Source organism: Phragmites australis, chromosome 1 (assembly GCF_958298935.1).
Source record: "Phragmites australis chromosome 1, lpPhrAust1.1, whole genome shotgun sequence".
Lineage (NCBI taxonomy): Eukaryota > Viridiplantae > Streptophyta > Magnoliopsida > Poales > Poaceae > Phragmites > Phragmites australis.
In genome coordinates, this window is record NC_084921.1 from 14,491,480 (window position 1) to 14,517,284 (window position 25,805).

A 25,805-nucleotide genomic window follows, 5' to 3' on the forward strand; every position below is an offset into this window, starting at 1 on the left:
CACATGACGGAGCTCATTGTCACCGCTGGCCCTACCGCTGCTGCAAGCTCCCAAAAGAAGAAATCAATCAATGTCTTTGTTGGATCTCCGCCCTGATTGACCGAGAAACGATTGATTCAGACTCCCAGAAGAAGAAATCAATGTCTTGGTTGCAGCCCAGATGAATAGAACAGAATAGAACATAAGAGATGATTAGAGCAAGCACTTTGAAAATTGTTGGAGATTGAGGGAGCAAAGCCAAAGGGGTTGATGAGCAGAGACTATATGTGGTACCTTGATGTTTCTCCCCTGCATGATGAGGTGCACCGAGGAGAGGGGCCCATCCCACACCATTCTCACAAACATGGACACGCCACCGCGATGGGGCTCCGCCACCATAGGCTGGGCGGCAAGCGCACGGCCCAGGAAACCCAAGCAGAGTGGCGCCAAACCAGCAGCACAGGCGAAGGAAGGCTTGGGAGCAAGCTAGACACGGTGGTGATGGTGGCTGCGGCGGGTGATTGGGGACACCAGAGAGAGAGGATAAGGTGGAGAGATTGAGTGGATGGGAGGGATCGAGCTGAACACGTATTATCAGTCGCCGAGCGTGAGCAGACGCAAGGTGGGTGAGCCAAAATCGGATTCAATCAAAATTTCAGGTCCAGACTTAGCTTCAGTGCATTTCTATATGGAACCAGTATTGACACTGACTATCAGTATCGATTCTTAGCGTCTCAGTCATTATTCGTGCGCGGGAGTATAACAACCGGCACTGATACGTCTTTAGTCGCGATTTTTGCACAACCGATACTGATATGACGCTACTTATAGCATGTTCTGTAATAGTGCCCATTTGTTGGATGCAAGATTGACATTATATTCTATTACAGCTTGTAAGCAAGATGAGAGCAGCAGCATCTGAATTCTGAGCGTCCATCCATCCAACTAGAAATGGAGATTATATACAAAAGAGCTATCACATCCAAATGGAGACCCCAGTCGATTGAAAAATAAGTGGCAGACACCGTTCTGCACACAGGTATGGAACAACTATTATGTTAGCTTAGAACACATTATTTATATTTTCACCTGACCGACCGATCGATCGATCGGCTGCTGGTTTCTCCCTTTTTCCGGAGTTCCATCCACCCAAAGTGTGGTACAAACTTGGATTGGATGGATGGCCAGTGTAAGTAGCATCTGCAGTTTAGAAACGCCTCATCGCAGTAAAGAAGGGTCCCTTTGTCAGCAAAAAGATAAGTACTTTCTTAACAATTTTGAATGGTTACTTCACTTAGTTGCAGTTAAGTATACCACGTTTTTGTGCCTAATACTTCCAAAATTAGGTCCTTGCATGGCGAACTCAGTTGATTTTCTTCTGGTGAGAACAAAAAAGAGAAACCGAGTAGCATCTTTGGCTTCTCTGTTCAACTTTGGCAATGCCAGTGCCACAGCTGAATGCACTCCTTACGACACTGCTAAAAACTACAAGTTGTAGTCTACTAATACTACGCACCATCGGGATCATTGAAGACCAGGAATTAGCCACCGCACATATAGTTCTTGTAACTCAGTTCTGTGAGGGTGACATGCATGCGAAGAATTTTGTGCTGGCTGCTGTAGATGCATCGAGTTACTTGTTCAGTGGCATGTTTTCTGTCTTGGTAATGGCCTGCCGGTGCATATAGTAATGTAGAATGACTATTGCTCTTCCAGGCACCAAGAGATGGTTTCAGATAATGGAAAGAACAGCAAAACCGACTGCCTTAAACTAATGCCCAACTAACGTACGCTGTCATGCTAGTATGTTACTACATCTTCTAGTAGAGTGACTAGCTAGTAGTACTCTACTACCGAACCGACCTCAGCTCAACAGTATGCTACTGCACTGCACTTTGGCGCCAAGTGGACCACTCCAGTACCATGAAATCTTGTGGCCGGCCGTCGAATTACCGCAATTAAAAAACTAGCGCACGCACTCGAATCCCAAGGTCTATCATGCTCCAATGGCGGTTGCCACCGCCCCTCGATCAGGTTAATCCAATCCGTAAAGCGCCACCTAGTTAAGCTTACGCGTTTACTCCACTCTAGTGGTGGCGTTATCACGATAGCTCCACCCGTGCACTCACACGCACGCATCGAGCTCGACCAATTGCATTGCGGGATCCATGTCGCAAATTAATCCTTTGAACAAGAAATGATACAGTGCCCGGAAGAAGAAAGATTTTGGTCCAACTTGTCCAATGCATGCCTTGAAAAGCGAAAGCGATCGATACAAACATGGGTAGATGGAGATACGCACATAACATCAAGAAACGTGAAAGAACAGCAACGGCAACGCCAGCGACAGCAAGCATGCGCCGACGCCGATGGATGCCGAGTGACAAGAAACAAGCACTAGTGCAAGCTCGTCTATAATAAGTTGAATATTCCTCCCTTTCTTTGTATAATGACAAGAAACAAGCACTTGTTCAAATTGAGCTGGTCGTCTCCCTCCTTTCTTTTGGCAATCTTTCTCGTGGCCGCGCCCGCGCCCGCGCACACTCAAAGCGAGCAAAAGGGCCGGCGCCCGTGGCCACGCCCACCGATGGATCGGTCGGTCGGTCGCCGCCATTAGAAAACCGGCCCGCCTTCGACGCAGATGGCCAAGCAGCCACATATCTCTGATGAGACCTCCACTACCACTCCCACCACCACCACCGCCCTCAGCCTCCTCCTCCTCCTCCCCCTCCCTGTTCCTACTTCGCACGGCTCCCGCACATAGGCGCGCCTCTCGCGACCTATAAATCCGCGCAATTGCCAAGGCAACTACTACTGCTAACCGCCTCGCCTCGAGCAGTCTCGTCATCCTAGCTAGCTAGCTAGATCCCCCGACAGCGAGCGCGCACGCCGTAGCACTCGCTTCTCCACCTGCTCGCGTGTATATAAGCACGCCTAGTGATCCGAGATTCACCATTCCGCTCCGTGTGCAATCTTGTTTCTAGTTGCGCAAAGCTCAGATTGATTGGTCGCAGTAATGGGGTTCACCGCTAGGACCGCCATTGCTCTGCTTCTCGCGCTTGCTGTCGCCTCGAGCTTCCTCTGCGACGGTGTCCACGGCCGCCACCATCACACCAAGCACACAAGGCACAACCCCTCGCATCCGCCGTCCCACGCTCCGGGCCCGGAGAGCCCGAGTCGGGCGCCTCCGCACGCACGGCCCTCTCCCCCGGCCCCGCCGCCGTCGACCTACCCGACGCCTGGCGCGCCGGCTCCCGCGCCCGCGGGCGGAGTCGCCGTGTACGACGTGGTCAAGGACTTCGGCGCCGTCGGAGACGGCGTCACGGACGACACCGACCCGATCAAGACCGCGTGGGACACCGCGTGCCAGGACGACGGGCCGGGCGTCGTGCTCGCCGCCGCCGGGTACTCGTTCCTGGTGCACACCACCGTCTTCACCGGCCCGTGCCAGGGCAGCGTCACGATCCAGGTAGCCGCCATAGGAAAATGCAAGCTTCTGACGTTGTCGATTCCGACGCTCATCAGCTTGTCGACTTTGAAATTCCAATGACATACGTGTATTTTCAGCTGGACGGGACGATCGTCGCGCCGAGCGATCCCAATACGTGGCCGGCGAACAGCAAGCGCAACTGGCTCGTGTTCTACCAGGCCCACGGCGTGTCGCTGCGCGGTGCCGGGCTCATCGACGGCAAGGGCCAGAAGTGGTGGGATCTCCCCTGCAAGCCTCACAGGGTAATTTATTGTTTACTAGCATAGTAACAGAGCTACGAGAGTTACTGAAGTACTAGTGCATACTATATTATTACAGAGTTACAGTATCTGAAAGTCTCGGTCGCTTTTTTTATTTTTCCTCAGGGCGGAGCAAGCACCCACGGATCCTGTGACAGCCCAGTGGTAAGTAGCCTAGCAGCTAGAGCAACGACTTTAACCGTATTAACCGCCACATTACCTGTCTTGTAGAACTACCTAGTCTGACTGACGTTGATCTGTTTCTTTGTGTGCTCTCATCAGGCGCTGAGGTTTTTCATGAGCAACAACGTGACGGTGCAAGGTCTGAAGGTGCAGAACAGCCCCGAGTTCCACTTCCGGTTCGACAGCTGCCGCGGCGTGCTCGTGAGCGGCCTGTCCATCAGCTCCCCGGCGCTGAGCCCCAACACCGACGGCATCCACGTCGAGAACACCCAGGACGTCCTCATCACCAACTCCGTCGTCTCCAACGGCGACGACTGCGTCTCCATTGGCGCCGGCACCCTCAACGTCCACATTGAGAACGTCACCTGCGGGCCCGGCCACGGCATCAGCATCGGGAGCCTGGGGAAGCCGGGGTCGTCGCTGGCGTGCGTCGCCAACGTGACGGTACGGAACGCGGTGATCCGGCACTCGGACAACGGCGTGAGGATCAAGACGTGGCAGGGCGGGTCCGGGTCCGTGTCGTCCGTGTCGTTCGAGAACGTGCGCATGGACGCCGTGCGCAACCCCATTATCATCGACCAGTACTACTGTCTCTCCCACAGCTGCGAGAACGCTACCACGGCCGTATTCGTCTCCGGCGTGTCGTACGCGGGCATCCGGGGGACCTACGACGTGCGCAGCCCGCCCATCCACTTCGGGTGCAGCGACGCCGTGCCGTGCACCAACATCACGCTCTCCGACGTTGAGCTGCTGCCGGCCTCCGGCGGCACGGTCGACGACCCCTTCTGCTGGAACGTCTACGGCAACGTCTCCACGCCCACCGTGCCGCCCGTGCCGTGCCTGATCCAAGGTGTGCCCAGGAACTTCAAGGATGACAGCAGCTTGAAATGCTACTCATGATTGACCCTGCTGCATGCAACTCCATCGGTTGAACAATACAAGACATATTTTGTATTGGTTCGATTTCTTTAAAGTTAGACTTTGATCATTGTTTTCTCACAAAATATATAGCTATAGATACAAAATCAATATAATGTGAAAGTTTTTTGAAATATAAATCTAGTTGTTTAATTTTTATATACTAAACATACTTATAATTTAACTAATTATTGATTAAAATATATAAAATTTGATTTTTTAAAACAAAATATGACTGGCATTTTTGAGCGGAGGGAGTACTTGTTTAGAGGAAAAGGAACATAGTTAAAAGAAAAAGACAGAAGAGTATGTTAGTGCAGATAAAAGGAGCTTAAAGGCATGATTACTTATGTATTCTTTGACTATCTACAATACTTGCTGCCATGGGTTGAGCAGTTGCCGCGTGCATGGGCATGGCTAGCTGGTGTATTTTTACGGTTACAGTGACTAGGAGGTGTGTTCATGCTTTTCTGTAGCAGTCTCTTGTTGTGCGCATGTTAAACACTTGTTGATTTTTTTTTTCCTCTGCTCACAGCTCACTAGGGACTTCCAAGTGCCAATCACCACGAACATATCTTTGCTAGACGGATGTCTGACCTTCTATGTCTTTGTGGCTTAGTGAGAGACGTACAGTTTTTCTACCTTTAAAGGGACTATTTCCCTACACATTGTAATGTTAGATATGCACTTTGATTCGTACACCACACGAGGGCCACAAAGATTCTATGTCAGATTCTTATGGCACACGTATCTCACCACACCCAATTTAAAACTACGTATTCTATAGTCTTTACCTTATTATGCGGTGAAGGCAAAACTATAGAATAATGGATATCAAATTGTGGCAAATATGTTCGAAATAATGGAAGTAGAGTACGGGAGCTCAAAGTTGAATAATGAAAAGGTGCGTACGATAAAGTCACCACTGAATGGGATGAAGAAAAGCAAACACAAAGTTGAAGACCACCTACTCATGATCTCAGGGCCCTGCCAATGCAAGCCAAATAACTTTCTGTCCTGATAATGCCGTAAGTCCCCAACGCACGAAAAATAATGTCGCGACTCTAGACGGCTTGAAACGGTAAAATGTTGACATAATTGTGGGCGCGTGGCAGAGAGAGAGAGACGGTGCAGGCATAATTGGCACCATCAGCTCGGTTGGTAATCCTAGCCTACTAACTACGTAGTGCTGGTGGCTAGTAAGTTTGTGCACGAGCAGCCTCCGTCCCGTTAGGTTGCGAAAAAGCATGGCGAGATGGAGTACGTACTTAAACGCTAGCTGCTGGAGATGACTCGGAGTTGACCACGGAACAGTAGGATACACTCATTATTAAAAAAAATCATAGATGGTGAATGATAAATAGCATGTGCGACAAGTCTAAGTATCCGTTACCTCGAATACGTTACTGATGACTAGTTATAAGTGATGGATTATAATCCATCACTAATAAAATCATAGATGACGAGTCGTAACCAGGACCTATCACTGACGTACGTCTACCATATATTAAAAAAAGACATAAGTAACGGATAACCTAATTACTTATCACTTACATTAAAACATAAGTGATAGGTAATCTCTTCACCCATCATTTATATGAAAACATAAGTGACAGGTAAAGAGAAACATAAGTAATGGGTGAAGAGATTACCCGTCACTTATGTGTAGGTTACCCTACAAGATTATTCTATTTTTTGGCCGCATTCTCGTACTCTAAAGAAATGATTTGTATATACAGTTCGAAAACCTCGTGCGGGACACTTTTTCAAACTGTTTGTAGAAAAAAATATACAAATCAAATTTATACAAATGATTTTTGAACTGTCTGTATAAATGATTAGTACAGACGGTTCTAAGCTGGAATCATTTTACTAATAATTTATATAAACAGTTTAAACTAGAATCATCTATAGTAATAATTTATATAAATAGTTCTAATATTTTCGATAAATAATTATTGCAGATGGTTCTAATTTAGAATATTCTATATTAAATAAAAAATAAAAATAAAATAAAATTTTGACCCATACTTTTACACCTCCGTCTGTACAAATATACAGTGTTCCTTGCAACAGAAATCTAACCATTGTGCGGCGGAGCCAAACAACATAAAAGCTACCAACATGGTGCAGCATGTAATTAATTGGCTCGATCAGCTCGGTTGGTAATCCTATCCTACTCCTACTAACTAGGTAGTGCTGGTGGCTAGTAAATTTGTGCACGAGCAGCCTCCGTCCAGTTAGGTTGCGAAAAAGCATGGGGAGATGGAGTACGTACTTAAACGCTAGCTGCCGGAGATGACTCGGAGTTGACCACGGAACAGCAGGATACATTCGTCATAAAAAAAGACTATAGATGATAGGCGATAAATATCATTGGTGATGAATCTAAGAATATATAATAATGACTAGTTATAAGTGATAGGGTTAGGATTTATCATCAGTGAAGTCATAGATGATGGGTCGTAACCATGACCTATCACTGACGTACGTCTCTCGTATACTAGAGAGAAAGACATAAATGACGAATAATCTAGTTACTTATCATTTATATTAAAACATAAGTGACAGGTAATCTCTTCGTCCGTCACTTATGTGAAAACATAAATGACGGGTAAAGAGAACATAAGTAATAGGTGAAGAGGTTACTCGTCATTTATGTGTAGGTTATCCTACAAGATTATTATGTTTCTTAGCTGCATCCTCTTACTAATAGAGAAATAATTTGTACAAACGGTTCGAAAACCCCGTGCGAGACACTTTTCAAACTGTCTTTAGAAAAGAGTCTGTACAAAGCAGATTTATATAAATAATTTTTAAACCGTCTATACAAATGATTAGTACATATGGTTCTAAACTGGAACTATTTTTACTAATAATTTATATGAATAGTTCTAAACTAGAATTATCTATAGTAATAATTTATATAAACAGTTCTAATATTTTAGACAAATAATTACAGACGATTCTAAATAATTTAGAACCGTCGGTATTAAGATAAAGAAAAAAAATAAAATTGTGACCCATACTTATACACCTCCGTCTATACAAATGTATAGTGTTCCTTACAACGAAAATTTAGTCATTGTGCGGCGGAGCTAAACAACATAAAAGCTACCAACACGGTGGCCAAAGGAACAGAGATATTGTCATCTACATTCTACAACATCGGTGACAGGAATACACTCCACTATGGTGGCTGCCAATGCAACAAGGACCAGCTTACCAATGCCTCCTCCAAGCTAACATGAACTAACCAAGGCTTGAGAAATAGAAGAGCATTCTAAAATGAAACAGACCAATGTGTCATTAACCCAAAAAAATCTCCCAAGACACATCACAAGAATTAGCAATGCATTTGATGCAAAAACCTACATAGCTGATAGCAGGAAACTGGAAATGAACATAGAGATACAGCCCTTCTTCTCATTGAATGGCAACTTCATTGAGCCATACCTTATCCCGATAATGTCAGCAAAACCTGCAAAGTTAAGGTACTTAGCCGAATCAATCAAATGCAACGACAGTCTACAAAATAGCAACAATTATGTTTGATGCTCGGGAATACCATCGCCACCACTCATCATCTACAAGGAAATAATCTCAATGGGGAAGGGGAAGGATACATGTTTCTTATAATTGCACATATAAAAGGAGAAGGATCACATACACGCAAATATTCATAAGCAACATCTATGCTGACCGATTGTTATAAGAAATTTATGAAAAGAAAGGCTGAACCAACCTGGTCAACATACGTACATCGGGAGAAAGACCACCGTGAACACAGAGGACCTAAATTTTCAGCATGTAATTTGAGTATGATTTGACACAAATAAGTTAATAGCATGAACAAGTCTCTACACAAAGGAACTTACTTGGCCACTAATTATTGCTGAAAGTGTAAGGTAATCAAAAGCATGAATTTCAATATTCTTGGATCCTCAGTGGACTGCATTGGCTTGAACTACGAACTCCCTTAGAATCAGAGCTTTGAAGTACCTTGGCCTCAATCCATGGAGTCTTTTCAAATGTTGGAGTAACCCAACGATGATATAACACAGTCCCTAACCTTGCACGCACAAATAAGCTTGCCCATCCAGGCACACACACGTCGCCATTGTGGCTGAAAGGTGGATCTGCTGTGGCTGAGCTCGCATCGGGCCTTCAGATGATGGAGCTATAGTGGCTGGCAAGGAGGGGGGCGACATGGTGGTGGCGGCTGCAGGACTCAGGATCGAGCCTAGGGAAGGAGGAATCGAAGGGGGGAATGGAGGGAGCTCACTGAAGGGGCCGACGAGAGGAGCACAGAAGTCGAAAAGCTCCCCTTTGTAATCAGCGATGACGGCATTAGTGATGTAGACGGTGAGCCAGAGCGTCTTCATAGGGAGCGTGAGGCTACAAACGCCGCTGTAGATGGCCCTCTGGCACGCATGCCATTTTGCAACATCAGGCGGGAGCACGAGGATGGAGTGGACGGCGACGATGAGCCCCAACACAATGAGCATGAGGATGGAGCTAGGGGCCGGCCCCACTCCTCCAACCGGCGAGCTCACCAGAGATGGGGAGGGAGGGGCCGGATCCAAGGGGCGCTCTAGATCTAGGTGAGAGAAGGTTCTAGGGATGTATGTGGGAGGATAAGGTTATGAGGATAAGCTCTCCACAGGCATTGCTTGTGGTGCAAAGCGGGACTCACAGTGTTGGAACCGTATGAACTGCGTTGCGTGTGGTGCAAAGCGGAATGTGCGGTGTTGGAACCGTCTGAACTACGTTATTTGTATAGATGATCATATTTTAGAGCCATCTGTATTAATAGTACAGCCAGTTCTTAAATGTGAACCGTCTGTAATAAAGCGTCCCACTTCATGAAAATTACTCCTCGTTATTTTTCAGATGGTTCTAGTTTGGAACGTCTATGACACCTTTTTCAAAGACGGCTCCAAATAGCCATCTGTACAAGGGCATCCCACTAAATTATTTCTATAGTAGTGTGGAGCATTGCCAGGATTTGACAGCCGTATTCTCCATGCAAACAACAACAATGTAACCAAATCCATATTGACAAACACACTTATATAAGAACTCACTTCATCATAGGATCGCAAAGGTTACAAAGTTCTAATCAATTCATCATAAAATCGCAAAGGTTATAAAGTTCTAATCAATTCATATTATATAAGATCTCACAACCTAGAGTTTCTATAGTGCAACTCGTCGTGTGGATTGATAACTTCAGATATCATGAGCTGGGCGATCCATTGTCGAATCCTCGGGAGTGCACCGTCATAAAAAAAGCCTAGAAATCCTGCATAATTTGATGCATAACCAATGCCATGTTATCATCGAATTAAACGAATTACGGAAATTAGTCACGAATAATCATGTATTGGACTTACATCGGGGGATTTTATATCCTTTGCTCGGATCGTGAGGATCATGTTTCACACAATATAGAATCCGCATGCGTTTCTTGGTGGTTGTTGGTGGCACTGCTAAAAAAAAATACTGTTAGATCAAAAGGAAAAAAGCAGCAACAAAGAGCATTTGGTAATCTATTTGGTAGCATTTGTTGCAAACCTGGTCTTGTGTGTCAGTCTGCGGGCGTCTTTCATGTTGTAATTAGGATCAGCTCAAAGGTACTTGTCAAAAACCCTACATAAAGAGGGATCGATTAGGGAACATTTGAATGTTAGAAAAGTTAAATATGTAAACTAAGCTAGGCAGAAATTACGCGTCGAGGAGTTCTTCTACAGCGTTGTAATCATGTTCTCCAGGTTTGCCTTTTGGTTCTACTGGTCTTGATGAGTCGAGGTACCATACCAAGTTCCACATGAGGCAAATGATCAGTAAGTCCCAATGACCACATGCTTGTCCTTCCCTTGTTAGGTCATCTACCGTCGTCAAGGGCTTCCCATATTGATATTTTATGTTGGCACTAGTCCACGCTGCTCCAATGTCTGTGAACTTTTTTGCCGGTACAATGGCCTTCGACCTCTTCGGCATGTGCTTCTTAGAGCCTTTCTTCCTGGCTCCCTTTTCTTTCTTCTTAGGCTCTTTTGGGGAGGCAGAATTGGAGCTAGAAGAGGGGCTACCGGATGCAGAGGAGAAGGAAGTGAAGCCAGCTTTTCTGAAGGAGCCGAAGGTAGTGAAGCTGCCTTCTCTGGAGAAGGAGAAGGCAGTGAAGCCAGCTTCTCTGGAGGAGGAGAAGGCATTGAAGCTGCCTTCTCTGGAAGTTAGGAGCACAGTGGTGGTGCACTTGAAGCTTGTCCAGACTGGGATGTACTGGATACCACGATATCGCCCCTCTTTCACTGGGTCATTTGACGAAGAGATTCACTCAGAGTTGTGACTTCATCATTGGAAGGGAGCGTCAACATGTGATCAGTGGCATTACTATGTACCATGTCCACCGTAACCACAACATAACTAGCATGCATAAGGACACAAATGTAAATATGGACATCTAGAAGTACCTGGCCCCTTTCAACCTTGATGTAATATCCGCCAAGCCTGATTACAAGGCTACAAGGCATGGGCCCTTCTAGGAGGTCAATTGTATCCGACTCAGTCACGGAGGCTACTGGTTGATCAACCTCCTTGGAGGCGCAACTACTCTTCCATGCATTTTTGGGGCTAGCTTCATCTGGGATAGAAATCTCTATTCTCTGTGTTGCAAGCGTTTGCATGATGTTTGCATAAACTTTCTAGGTGATGTCCCGTGTCAATGCATCCATGTCTACTACACCCGACCTCTTCCTCTTCTTGTACATTCCGAGGTCTTCGGGAAAGCCGTATTTCTAGCCTTGGGAACTAGATACACCTCGCACTCGACCTGGGTGCTCCGGGTTTCCTAGCGTCACTGAGAGAACATCGTGTTCCCTGACCCTGGTGAAAGAATGTTGGCTAGCTTCAGATGTCTTTTCTTTTAATTTTTCTTCAATTGACTAGGTTTTGCTATTTCTAAATGTGATTTCTCTACTTTTGGACAACTCACCCCTTGCATGTAAATATGACCGCGATCATCCCAGAAATTACAACTAAGGACTCTCACTGCCTTCTTTGGCCAACTTTTCATCCTCTGCCTGTCATTTCGCCCTTTTCCCCACATACTCGCCTGCACCGGTCCTGTGGTTATGCTTGTTCCTAGCCCGAAGCTACTTCTTATCCTCACTCTTCTTTTTGAACTACTCTAAGATATTCATCTAAAAAAAGCATCCCAATCTTCTACTTTCAAGTGCTTGTAGCTGTCGAATGGCGCCACCCCTATAGCTAAGTACTAATTAACAAGCTTGATCTTAAAGCTTCGGTGAAGTTTTGAGACCGCTTTCATTGCCACATTGACTGTGATAATTGTTTGATGCTCACTCATATTTTCAGGGTACTCAAGATACTCCTTGATGTCATTATCGAACAAGTCCCTCTTTGCTTCATCACAGAGGTCATCAAAATTAATCGTTATTGGCACCCTCTCCCAAATAATGAGCCATGCAACCCTCTATAATCTATTTAAGACCTTTTCATCTGTTGGTAATCCGTCAGCATCGATTCGTATGATGGTAACCTTGTCTGTTGACCACTGTGTTTGTGACCTTAGCTTTTGGGCTCGTGCACCACTACTTGACTTTGAGACTGCACTTCCTCCATCCAGAGAAAAAACAAGGAGGGTTGACATGAACAAAGAATACTCCTCCATTCAAGAAGTATGAAAATGCATTGACTCATCTCAATACCTCTTCGACAGGATTGTAGTTGGAGGTACTTGCCCAACATCGGCTCAGAGGCTCGCACGGAACAGGGCTCGGGCTATGCCATGAGTGCTGACTTTCGCTGTTGCCGGAGGATGACAGTGGGTGCAAGCTTGGGTTCTTATCTGCCCTATCTTGTGTCTGGGCGGCCTCTAGTGTGAGCATTCTCTATGCTTGTGGTTTCTTACGGGTTGTTTTCCTCTTCTGCTCTATGGTACTTAATTGACCACTAGATTATTGTTTGTCTAAAAAAAGAATTTATAAACAATCTAGATGACACACTGGATTATCATTTAAAATGGAAGAGGAGAGAAGCTAGAATCAAGTGTAGTATATTCTGTTCTCAATAGAGGAAAGGAAAAGAATCAAGAGTACTGAAAATGAATTATATGTATATGTACAAAGCAACACATTTGAAATATATTCTAGTAATTTTACACAATCTACCATTTTGTTTGCACCAATCTTTCAAATCTCATACTAAGAGAAATGAAACTAATGGAATGACATCACGACTACATATGCATGCTATCAAAAGTTAGCTTCTTGTGTTATATTAAGAAGGGGGGAGGGGGAAGTAACCATGGCATATGTGATATGATATGAATTAGTATATGATCAACTTCTTGTGTGCACAAATAGTTAGCTTAAGGATATATATATATATATATGTATGTATGTGTGTGTGTGTGTATGTGTATATATATATGTATATGTATATATGTATATATATAATTTTACATCATGTATTATATTAATCCATCAAAATTAATCTTAAAAATTTGGGATAGCAAGTTTAGATAATAAAATAGTATGTGCGTCGTCCTGTCACACATGCAGATCGAAGGGAAAATTAAAATCATGTCAAATTTGATTCTTTAATACATATAACATTAGTAATCATTGAATGTATAGTTAATTAGTTTCTGAAGGTATATAATTTGATTCTTTAATACATGTAACAATACATATAAAACCATAAGAGAAATACAAATACAAAAACCATCAGGAAAATATTTTTCGATGGGGAACCGTAAGAGTAATTCCATCAGCGAAAGAATGACGCGAGTATTCCAAGTGCCTGACGGTTTATATAGTTATCATGAAAATTAGTTTCTGACGGGCAACCCTTTGTTTCTTTTCTACTGTCTAGTAATGTCGAGAGTTAGTCCCTGATAATGATTTCATGGTATGTTGGATAGCGGGTGCGTGAACGGCGTTTCGGGAATTGATTTGTGCTCATACGATGGACTCAGGGACACATAGAGTTATACAGGTTCAGGCCTCCCAGAGGATAATAGCCCTACGTCCTGTGTGTTGTGTTATGGAGGATCTCAATTGGTTACAGAGATAGTTCTTGTTGGCAACTAGACTTGATCTGCTCTTCTCTACAAATAGGGTCCTCATTCCTTATATAGTATGGAGGAGGAGAACTTACATGTGGGTCCAAATAGAAGACCTTGCTCATCATAATATCTAACTGAAGCCATCATTACGGAGGACCATCCCTGACCACTTGATTGACCGGCCTGCTAACAACGTCCTGTCCGCCGTGCGGTTCCACATTGACCTGTGAAAGTCCCACTCCATAGCGTTTAATGCAATGAAATGAGACAATGCTCCTTTGTGCCGTCCATGACTCCGTGCACTAGAGTTAGCGCTTGGGGAAGGAAAATACTGAGTGGATGTCAATAAATGCGATTGGACAGGTTGTGTCAGATCCAACCCTGCGACCAGTGAGGCCAGTCACGGATTTATGTGATGGCGCACGAAGATTGGTCATGTATGCCTTGTACTGGTTTCAAGAACCATTCCTTGGTCGCGTATGCCTTGTACTGGTTGCACGGAGATTAGAATCAGAGCTTTGAAGTACCTTGGCCTCAATCCATGGAGTCTTTTCAAATGTTGGAGTAGCCCAAAGATGATAGAACACAGTCCCTAACCAAGTTGAAATAACTGTATGCAGTCATTTTGGCGGTTCTGCTAATTAGTTCGGTTTTAAATTCATCATATAATATGATTGAACAATCAGTTTTTTACATAAAAAATAGTAGATTTTATAGGTATCTATACACTCATAACGTTAAGGTTGATAATAGAGAGTAATTTAAACATACAAGCTTTGTTTTACTTAAAATATCATACAAATAATAAAAGTATATTTTATGATTGTTTGGGCAAATCATGTTTTTTATTGATTTAATGTCGTGACAATAGTTAACCACATTAACGAATTTACCAGCTATCAGTTCCATTAATTAGGTTCGGGACCATGGAACACCGAGATTTATAATTTGGTTAACATGTTCATGAAAACAGGCTTAGTGGCTGGACTAATTGAATGATATGGTGTTCTGGGTTAGTTTTGATCTAGAATATTCTTTTCTTTTTTTGCTATCTCATCACTGCCGAAACAATTAGAACCGGCAATGATATATTTTTCATTACCGGTTCATAAGAAAAACACAGTGATAGTAACCTATCACTGCCGGCTCATAACAAAAACCAGTAGTGATAGTATCATTGCCGGTTTTTTAATGAGACAACAGTGAACCTGGGAGTTGAACCCAAAAAATCAATTGAATCCACTTTATCACATTTACATCCACGTCCAGCCTAAAAAATCTCTAAGTTCTCTCTCTCTCTCTCTCTCTCTCTCTCTCTCTCTCTCTCTCTCTCTCTCTCTGTGTGTGTGTGTGTGTGTGAGATCCCACCTCGGTCCCATCTCCTTCATCCTGTGCGCCACCCAAATCCAATCCACCCATCCATGTGTCAACCTTATCACTCCCTCCCCGCCAGCCCCAATACAGATCACCCCTCTCCTCACTCTCCTAGAGTTGGCATCTCCCGAGTCACCCCACCAGCCAGCCTCAGCCATGGCCGTGTGTCACGTCCTAAATCCGTAATCACCTAATTAAGTATAATTATGCTTCTTAAGCATTATGTTTAAGTTTGTGTGACTTTGTTTTGTAACTCTAGAGTAATTCGTTTAAAGTCATTCAGATAAGAGAAAGAAAATTGAGAGCGAAAAGAATAGAAATCGCATTGGAAATGCCTTCTTTCTCTAACATGTGGGCCCTACAAGTGGCCCCACCATCCCAACCACCAAATGGGGTAGCACCACCTGCTCCCTCTCTCTCCTCCCTCACTCCCCATGCCCTCACTTGAGCAGCACAGCTACTGCAGCTCACTCAATCCCCTCTCTCTCAAGATCTCTCTGACTCCTCCCTCGAATCTGCACCCTAGAAGCGAAGATAAGGTATGCATGTGGTATCATTGCGTTCTCTAGCTCATGAGCTACTCATCTATCCAATCCATTTTCGTTTTTGTGGAAGAATCGAGTTTTGAAGTTCTTGACGTTCTTGAGCTTTTTGGAACAAAAATGGAGTTTTGGTCAAAAATGACCTCTAGAGTCGTGTTGCTAGTTGATGAGTGAGTTCTAGGATCCTTGGACTATCCCTAACATGTTCCATTTAGGCTTGGAAAAGATCACAACTCGAATCAACCAAAAATCCACTCGAGAGCAGATTTCTGGGTTGACCCAAATATTCCGGTCTCACCCGGATACTCCAAGTTCAGAAGAAATTGTCCGTCGAATTGTGTTCAAAATTGGTTAGGGTTTAGGGTGCGAGATTAGTTTAGAATCCTTTGGATGGGGCATATGCATGTTTGTGTAGCACAGATTTGTAAAGTGAGTTGAATCACCCGAGTGAAAAGTTGTGACGAACCCAAGTCTGTATCACCCGAATAATCCGGGTAGGCCTGGGGACTCCGGGTAATTGTGTTATTGAATAAGAGAACGCCTCTTCCGGAGTCTCACTCGGAGTGTCCGGCACATCCTGAATAGTCCGGACCAACCTGCAGGTTCTGGGTTAAGTTAAAGTAGTGGCTAACTGAGAGCCTTCACCGGAGGATGGCCCAGAGGCTCCGAAACCCAGATACTCCGGGTCAGTCAAGCAAAAAGGCAGTAACCAAGCACCTCTTCTGGAGGTTCACCCGGAGTGTCTGAACCCGAATACTCCGAACCAACCAGGATACTCCGGATGCCTATTATTTTTCAGATTTTGTTTAGATCATTTAGAGTTGCATTGATTCACATGTCTTATACTTCCAGCATGTTTTTGAGCATTGTGGCATACCTTATTGCATTCATTCATGCTCATCATTGCATGCGTTCTTGTTTAGTGAACAAGGAGCTGGAGCGTGGCGCGGTTGCAGTTGAAGACGACTCCAATCTTCTAGATTTCTGCGAGTGTTGCGTGGGTAATTATAGGCAGCCACTTGAGCAACAAGGCAAGCAACTAAGCATATTGCACCTTTGTTCAATTGAATGATGTTTAAAATTGATAAATTATGCTTATGTATATTGCATGATTAGCGAGTCGGTGTCGGGTATAAATGGGTAGATCCTATGTTGGTTGCATTCGCTCTACCTCGAAATATTGTTTACCCGCACCCTTATAGCCATGAGAGTATGTTGTCATCTAAGTACATTTTCAACTTAAATGCTTAGCAATGCATAGGTCACCGGTAGAAGTTGAGCGGTGGAATGTTCCATCGTTCGTGAGCAATAGGTTTAATTGTTGATCACAATGTTGGATATGGGTTGATGATGGTTGTATGAGTGGTGAGTATGAGACAAGACATGAGCGGTTCTATGAGGTGTTTATCCTGCCCGGATGTGGAGTTCGTCTGGGTAGGTTGGGAGAGGAAACCGGACACCGTAGACTATTTGCGTCGTTGAAGCACCGATCATCAGTGTTGTCGGCTTTAGCACTTACAGTACTCACCACATACCGATCTAATGGTAAGGTGAGCCAAATGCCTTTGTAGCTGTGGTCATTTGGGGCCTGAACATCGACGGTATAAGTGGGCAGGCTTGTAGTGGTACTAGTTTACTCTGGGAGTAGTTCTAGTACCGTCGCGCCAAGCGATGCATGTTTCAAATGATCGGGGCTTATTGGGAAAGGTTGACAAGAGTACCCCCTTGTATGGATCTGTGTGGTCATGCAAGCCATATGGTCCTCAAGTCGTGTGGGTCCAGAAGTATCCACCTGCAAGGCGTAAAAACATTTCGAAATGATGGTTGTATGAGTGGTGAGTATGGGACAAGACGTGAGCGGTGCTAGGAGGTGTTTATCCTGCCCAGATGTGGAGTTCCCCTGGGTAGGTCGGGAGAGGAAACCCGATACCGTAGACCGTTTGCTTCGTTTAAGCACTGATCATCGGTGTAGTTTGCTTCAAAATGCCACGCTCTCTGTCATGAGCATGCTTCTGTCCATCTACATCGGTCGTAGAGTTTTCACTTGTGGTTAATGGTTGGATATGTGGGAGATGGTTGAGTTGATCTTCGTTACATGTATGTTCATAATGGTTCCTTTATTTATGTTCAGTTGGTTATGGCAGGTTAGAGTTATGTTGTTGTTGGTTAAGTTTGTTGCTCACACATATATGTCTAGGTTGCTTACCGTTTATGTTTAACTTAACCTTGCGGCTTTTCTTTGCTAATGGCTCAATACATAATCCTTGGAGTTGAGCTATGTATTTGTGCTCTATATGTTTTAAGTCTTGCGAGTAACTTCGTACTCATGCACGCATTTTCAGGTGCTGCCGGTGAGGAAGAGCTGGCGTTTGGCTATTTCGTGCCTGCCGATCAAGGTGGCAGGCAAGAGTAGTGCATCATACTCTCGGAGTTCGTGCTTTTGGGGTGGAGCCTAAGGGTATGTGGCTCCACTCTCCTTTTAGTGACAGATTAAAATTACAGCCCATCGCTAATGTTCAGTCATTAGTGACGGGTCACGGTTATGATCTATCACTAATCACCTCATTAGTGACGTGTTCAGAGTGATGGGTGTGAAACCCATCACTAAAGATAGTTATCACCTGTTACTAAAGATATTTTTTCTTATAGTGAGTTGAAACCCACTCTCCTCGGTGGGTTTTGAACCAACACCTCTTCTCATTCCCTCCAACCAAACAAGGTAAAAGCCATCTTTACCTCTCCATTTCTCATCTGTACCGGTCCTAATCCATGAATCAAACACAACCTTATTATATGACAGTCCTAGATATAAAATCTTGAGCTGTACACACAGTTGTTGGTAAAAGATTGATTGGCTTGCGATAAATGGAGGAGTATTCCCGCTATTTCTTTTTAGTTGTTATTGACTATTGGCAGTCTTTTAATGCGATTTTAACCATTTTCTAATATTTCAATAATATAATATGATGGATTTTTTTAATGTCAATTATGATATAGTTTTCAAATGTCCAATCCAATCTTGATAGTTTTAAACACATCTATAGTTAAAATATCATAAACCACAAGGATTCTAAAGCTTCAAATAGAATGAATCAATGGAGCCTTTCTGATGTAAAATGTATGTATCAAGGTGACATATTGCAACTGCTTAGCATGTCCCATACTCCCATTGCAGCATAAAAGTCAATATATACCAGCTGAAAGAACAATATAGCTCCAGCTGATTGTCTTATTCAAATTCATCAAACATGCAAGCTATTAAGCAACAGATATTTTCGGATGCAAAATGCCTTCTGAAGAGAATATAACATGCAGATCTAATATCTAGCTATTGTGGAAGGGTGTGATTAGAGGGAGTTACATTAATCGGAGCAGTGCTATTGTTTGGTACTCACCTTACGTGCCATGGCAGTGTCTAGGTAGTGGTATGCAGGAAGTGGTATATATGAAGGTGACAGAATGGTTGAGAAGATGTTTGGATTTTGGAGGACAAATATTGTTAACAAAGTTTGATAGTGTTGATGCTCAAACGTCACATGTATAGGTTATACAAATGACTAAATAAACCCTTGACTAAATCTACAGTACCACAAACGCCATTGACACACATATTATACACTACATCCTTAACACTCCCACCCCTTTCAAGAGGCGTACGGAATAGCAATGAGTTTAAAGATAACGCTAAGGAAAATATAGAATCTAGGTCTTGAAATTATCATCATGGTGTGCAACTATTGAAAGGTAAGTCAAGTAGTAGACAATTTCCTCTCACACCGATGTTAGCCATCAACAAATTGGTGCTGCCTTCAGAAACTGTTTCGGCTGTCTATGGTATGATTATATTGAGCAAATTGTGAATATTAGTGATCCATGCTCATGCATGACTTGAACCTATTCGAATTGTGATCTGCAATAGCACGTATGACAATATGTGATGTTGTTATTATTTCCTTCTGATCAGCCCTGTGGACTGGGGAAAATTGCAAAGCTCATCAATGCTGGAAAAATTGATTCCTCTGAGCTGATCACAATGAAGACACTGAAGGTACTTAGATTTTTTTTAACATGGTATTGCTTCTGTTGTTTTTTTTTTTTTTTGTTGATCACACGAACATCTGTATCCCTCATAGCCAAGATACAAATGTCATTGGGAAGCAATAAAGGATGGAATTCGCTTAATGGGCCGTGGAGCAGAAGAAATCAAATGGCCAATTCACCTTGAGGTAAACATAATCTCCAGTTAAATAAAGTATTTGTATCTAATCAGGAGTGACATTTACTCTTATAGTTTCTTATTTCCTTGCAAGCCATCTTGTCAGGAACGACATGCTTACCTTTAAAGAACGCCTGGCTCTTACCTAGAAAGATTATGTTCTGCGTCTTGCTGCATTTGATGACACAAGTTTGAAACATGAAATTGGACATCTATTGAGAAAAAAGAACTTGAGCAGTGCCAGATGCGGCTCACGTGGATCATGCATATAAAGACAGATCTGCTGCACAGCATAAGAGATGTCCGGGCGGGTGAAAGTGAGATACTGAAGTGCACCAGCGAGAGCACGGTAATCAGTGGTGTTACTTATAGCATGTTCTGTAGTAGTGCCCATTTGCTGGATGCAAGATTGACATTATATTTTAGCTTGTAAGCAAGATGAGAGCAGCAGCATCTGAATTCTGAGCATCCATCCATCCAACTAGAAATGGAGATTATATATTCCATTGCACTCAGAATTCTCGATGGATGGGATGGCACATCGCAAATACCCGTCCTCTTGACGGAACGGAGGGTTTGCTAGGCCAGCCTGAAGGAATTTTATTGCAAAGCCAAAGCCAATGTGCAGCAGATATTACATTAAGCTGGCGAGAGGAGGGTGTGATTACAAAAGAGCTATCACATCCAAATGGAGACCCCAGTCGATTGAAAAATAAGTGGCAGACACCGTTCTGCACACAGGTATGGAACAACTATTATGTTAGGTTAGAACACATTATTTATATTTTCACCCGACCGACCGATCGATCGATCGGCTGCTGGTTTCTCCCTTTTTCCGGAGTTCCATCCACCCAAACTGTGGCACAAACTCGGATTGGATGGATGATCAGTGCAAGTAGCATCTGCAGTTTAGAAACGCCTCTTTGCAGTAAAGAGGGTCCCTTTGTCAGCAAAAAGATTAGTACTTTCTTAACAATTTTGAATTGTTACTTCACTTACTTGCAGTTAAGTATACCACGTTTTTGTGCGTAATACTTCCAAAATTAGGTCCTTGCATGGTGAACTCAGTTGATTTTCATCTGGTGAGAACAAAAAAGAGAAACCGAGAAGCATCTTTGGCTTCTCTGTTCAACTTTGGCAATGCCACTGCTGCAGCTGAATGCACTCCTTACGACACTGCTAAAAATTACAAGTTGTCGTCTACTAAAACTACGCACCAACGGGATCATTCAAGACCAGGAATTAACCACCGCATATATAGTTCTTGTAACTCAATTCTGTGAGGGTGACATACATGCGAACAATTTTGTGTTGGCTGCTGTAGATGCATCGAGTTACTTGTTTCAGTGGCACGTTTTCTGTCTTGGTAATGGCCTGACGGTGCATATTGTAATGCAGAATGACTATTGCTCTTCCAGGCACCAACAGATGGTTTCTTCAATGAGATAATGGAAAGAACAGGAAAACCGACTGCCTTAAACTAATGCCCAACTAACGTACGCTGTCATGCTAGTATGCTACTACATCTTCTAGTAGAGTGACTAGCTAGTAGTACTCCTCTACTACCGAACTGACCTCAGCTCAACAGTATGCTACTGCACTGCACTTTGGCGCCAAGTGGACCACTCCAGCACCATGAAATCTTGTGGCCAGCAGTCGAATTGCCGCAATAAAAAACTAGCGCACGCACTCGAATCCCAAGGTCTATCATGCTCAATTGGTCGCCACCGCCCCTCGATCAGGTTAATCCAATCCGTAAAGCGCCACCTAGTTAAGCTTACGCGTTTACCCCACTCTAGTGGTGGCGTTATCACGATAGCTCCACCCGTGCACTCACACGCACGCATCGAGCTCGACCAATCGCACCGCGGGATCCATGTCGCAAATGAATCCTTTGAACAAGAAATGATACGTACAGTGCCCGGAAGAAGAAAGATTTTGGTCCAACTTGTCCAATGCATGCCTTGAAAAGCGAAAGCCATCGATACAAACATGGATAGATGGAGATACGCACATAACATCAAGAAACGTGAAAGAAGAGCAACGGCAATGGCAGCGACAGCAAGCATGCGCCGACGCCGATGCATGCCGAGTAACAAGAAACAAACTCCAGAGTACCCTAATAGCGTGGCTAGTTTCACTGTAATATTTTATCATAATAATATTTGATTAAAAATCAGTCTCTTTATCTTTTTTACGAGTATGTGTTATTTAGTTACAAAACATATAAAATTAGAAGAAGAGATACAAATTATGTTAGTAGAAGAAAACAGTATTTATGATCTAACTTGTACCCAAATATTATAAATATATTGGTTTGATTCATATATATTTTGATTAACTATCAAAATCGTGCGTCCGATATAGGTAGCCCAACAAAAATCAGAAAAGATTTGACTTGCCTGCAGCTTGCTTTTTGCGATGACCATTAGCTATACAGTGCTTCTTAATCTATCATCTTAAAAAAAATTAAAATGTATTCATTATTTTTTATTATAAATTTTAACTATTGATTAACTGTATTTTACATTGACTCTTTATTTAAGTATTTAAGATAATAGATATTCCTAGCAACCAATCCAAATTGAGCTCGTCGTCTCCCCGCTTTCTTTTGGCAATCTTTCTCGTTGCCGTGCCCGCGCCCGCGCACCAGCGCATGCACGCTCCGCATTGCGCGAAAAAACTAGCGAAGGGGGTCGGTCGGTCGCCGCCACTAGAAAAACCGGCACGCCTTCGGCAGCCACATAACAAGTCTCTGATGAGGCCTCCACTACCACTCCCACCACCACCGCCCTCAGCCTCCTACTTCGCACGGCTCCCGCCCATAGGCGCGCCTCTCCCGACCTATAGATCCCCCGACAGCGAGCGCGCACGCCGTAGCACTCGCTTCTCCACCTGCGCGCGTGTATATAAGCACGCCTAGTGATCCGAGATTCACCATTCCGCTCCGTGTGCAATCTTGTTTCTAGTTGCGCAAAGCTCAGTTTGATTGGTCGAAGTGATGGAGTTCACTACTAGGACCGCCATTTGTCTCCTTCTCGCGCTCGCCGTCGCCTCGAGCTTCCTCTGCGACGGTGTCCACTGTCGCCACCACCACACCAAGCACACAAGTCACAACTCCTCGCAACCGCCGTCCCACGCTCCGGGCCCGGCGAGCCCGAGTCGGGCGCCTCCGCGCACGCGGCCCTCTCCCCCGGCCCCGCCGCCGTCGACCAACCCAACGCCTGGCGCGCCGGCTCCCGCGTCATCTGGCGGCGTCGCCGTGTACGACGTGGTCAAGGACTTCGGCGCCGCCGGAGACGGCGTCACGGACGACACCGACGCGATCAAGACCGCGTGGGACACCGCGTGCCAGGACGATGGGCCGGGCGTCGTGCTCGCCGCCGCCGGGTACTCGTTCCTGGTGCACACCACCGTCTTCACCGGCCCGTGCCAGGGCAGCGTCACGATCCAGGTACCGCCATAGAAAAACGCAACCTTCTGACGTTGTTGATTCCGACGCTCATCAGCGTGTCGACTTTGAGATTCCAATGACATACGTGTGTTATCAGCTGGACGGGACGATCGTCGCGCCGAGCGATCCCAATACGTGGCCGGAGAACAGCAAGCGCAACTGGCTCGTGTTCTACCAGGCCCACGGCGTGTCGCTGCGTGGCGCCGGGCTCATCGACGGCAAGGGCCAGAAGTGGTGGGATCTTCCCTGCAAGCCTCACAGGGTAATTTGTTGTTTACTGGCATAGTAACAGAGCTAAGAGATTTACTGGAGTGCTAGTCCATACTATATTATTCCATTATCTGAAAGTCTCGGTCGCTTTTTTAATTTTTCCTCAGGGCGGAGCAAGCACCCACGGATCTTGTGACAGCCCAGTGGTAAGTAGCCTAGCTGCTAGAGCAACGACGTTAACCGTATTAACCGCCACACTACCTGTCTTGTAGAACTACCTAGTCTGACTGACGTTGATCTGTTTCTTTGTGTGCTCTCATCAGGCGCTGAGGTTTTTCATGAGCAACAACGTGACGGTGCAAGATCTGAAGGTGCAGAACAGCCCCGAGTTCCACTTCCGGTTCGACAGCTGCCGCGGCGTGCTCGTGAGCGGCCTGTCCATCAGCTCCCCGGCGCTGAGCCCCAACACCGACGGCATCCACGTCGAGAACACCCAGGACGTCCTCATCACCAACTCCGTCGTCTCCAACGGCGACGACTGCGTCTCCATTGGCGCCGGCACCCTCAACGTCCACATCGAGAACATCACCTGCGGGCCCGGCCACGGCATCAGCATCGGGAGCCTGGGGAAGCCGGGGTCGTCGCGGGCGTGCGTGGCCAACGTGACGGTGCGGAACGCGGTGATCCGGCACTCGGACAACGGCGTGCGGATCAAGACGTGGCAGGGCGGGTCCGGGTCCGTGTCATCCGTGTCGTTCGAGAACGTGCGCATGGACGCCGTGCGCAACCCCATCATGATCGACCAGTACTACTGCCTCTCCCACAGCTGCGAGAACGCCACCACGGCCGTATTCGTCTCCGGCGTGACGTACGCGGGCATCCGGGGCACCTACGACGTGCGCAGCCCGCCCATCCACTTCGGGTGCAGCGACGCCGTGCCGTGCACCAACATCACGCTCTCTGACGTCGAGCTGCTGCCAGCCTCCGGCGACACGGTCGACGACCCCTTCTGCTGGAACGTCTACGGCAACGCCTCCACGCCCACCGTGCCGCCCGTGGCGTGCCTGATCGAAGGCGTGCCCAGGAACGTCGAGGGTGACAGCAGCTTGAAATGCTACTCATGATTGACATCGTGCGGATGAAAGTTAGACTTTGATCATTAGTTATAGTTACAAAATGAATATAGTGTGAAAGTGTTTTGAATAGATATACTTATAATTTTTAAATACTAAATATACATATAATGTAATTAATTGTTGATAAAAATATATAACATTTAATTTTATCAAAACAAAATATGTCTTTTAGTCTTGAATGGAGGGAATACTTGTTTGGAGGAAGGAACATAATTAAAAAAGACAGAAGAGTAAGTTAGTGCTGATTAAAGGAGCTTAAAAGCATGATTACTTATGTATATAGAAAGATGAAAATGTAATAGTAAAGAAGTAATTTGTGTGTGAATTACTAGAATATATAGACTATGTACAATGCTTTGCTCCCATGAGTTGAGCAGTTGCCGCATGGATGGCTAGCTGGTGTGTTTTTACGGTTACAGTGACTAGGAGGTTGTTCATGTTTTTCTGTAGCAGTCTCTTGTTGTGTGCATGTTAAACACCTTGTTGAATAATTTTTTTCCTCTTCTCACAGCTCACTAGGGACTTTCATGTCGCTAAACGGATTTCTAACCTCCTATGTCTTTGTGGCTTAGTGAGAGGCATGCAGTTTTTCTACCTTTAAAGGGAATATATCCCTACGCATTGATTCCTACACCATAGGAGAGCGACAAAGATTCTGTGTCAGATTCTTACGTTGCACGCATCTTACTACACATTTAACGGTGTAATGTATAGCACATACCCTTCAGGTAGAATTTACGAAGGAATTGTGAGAGTACAATAGGAAATAATGGAAGTAGAGTAGCCTATCAATTTGACTTGCCACTGTCTCTCTCTGCCATGCATGATGTGTTCCACGTGTTGCAATTAAAGAAGTGCCTCCGAGTTCCAACCAAGGTCATTGACGTTGCACCTCAAGAGTTGCAGCCGGATCTTACATATTGTGAGTGACCGATCCAGATATTGGATGTAGCGGAATGCAAAACTCGGCGTC

General features: G+C 44.8%; 2 protein-coding genes across 2 annotated transcripts; both read left to right on the forward strand.

Annotated features, from left to right (window-relative positions):
- The first annotated feature begins 2,646 nt into the window (after positions 1 to 2,646).
- Positions 2,647 to 4,820, forward strand: LOC133910729 (polygalacturonase At1g48100-like). Its single transcript, XM_062353026.1, has 4 exons — positions 2,647 to 3,448; positions 3,547 to 3,711; positions 3,835 to 3,873; positions 3,991 to 4,820. The coding sequence occupies exons 1-4, from the start codon at positions 2,996 to 2,998 to the stop codon at positions 4,789 to 4,791; spliced, it is 1,458 nt and encodes a 485-aa protein (XP_062209010.1). The 5' UTR covers positions 2,647 to 2,995; the 3' UTR covers positions 4,792 to 4,820.
- An 18,065-nt stretch (positions 4,821 to 22,885) lies between these two features.
- On the forward strand, positions 22,886 to 24,945 carry LOC133910740 (polygalacturonase At1g48100-like). Its single transcript, XM_062353032.1, has 4 exons — positions 22,886 to 23,486; positions 23,584 to 23,748; positions 23,864 to 23,902; positions 24,020 to 24,945. The coding sequence occupies exons 1-4, from the start codon at positions 23,034 to 23,036 to the stop codon at positions 24,818 to 24,820; spliced, it is 1,458 nt and encodes a 485-aa protein (XP_062209016.1). The 5' UTR covers positions 22,886 to 23,033; the 3' UTR covers positions 24,821 to 24,945.
- The last annotated feature ends 860 nt before the right edge of the window (positions 24,946 to 25,805 follow it).

Bases quoted from the DNA above. Each gene is read 5' to 3' on its own strand.
- LOC133910729 (XM_062353026.1), top strand. From the start codon at position 2,996: ATGGGGTTCACCGCTAGGACCGCCATTGCTCTGCTTCTCGCGCTTGCT. The intron at 3,449-3,546 runs GTAGCCGCCATA...GTGTATTTTCAG, and splicing joins AGGGCAGCGTCACGATCCAG to CTGGACGGGACGATCGTCGC. The intron at 3,712-3,834 runs GTAATTTATTGT...ATTTTTCCTCAG, and splicing joins TCCCCTGCAAGCCTCACAGG to GGCGGAGCAAGCACCCACGG.
- LOC133910740 (XM_062353032.1), top strand. From the start codon at position 23,034: ATGGAGTTCACTACTAGGACCGCCATTTGTCTCCTTCTCGCGCTCGCC. The intron at 23,749-23,863 runs GTAATTTGTTGT...ATTTTTCCTCAG, and splicing joins TTCCCTGCAAGCCTCACAGG to GGCGGAGCAAGCACCCACGG. The intron at 23,903-24,019 runs GTAAGTAGCCTA...TGCTCTCATCAG, and splicing joins GATCTTGTGACAGCCCAGTG to GCGCTGAGGTTTTTCATGAG.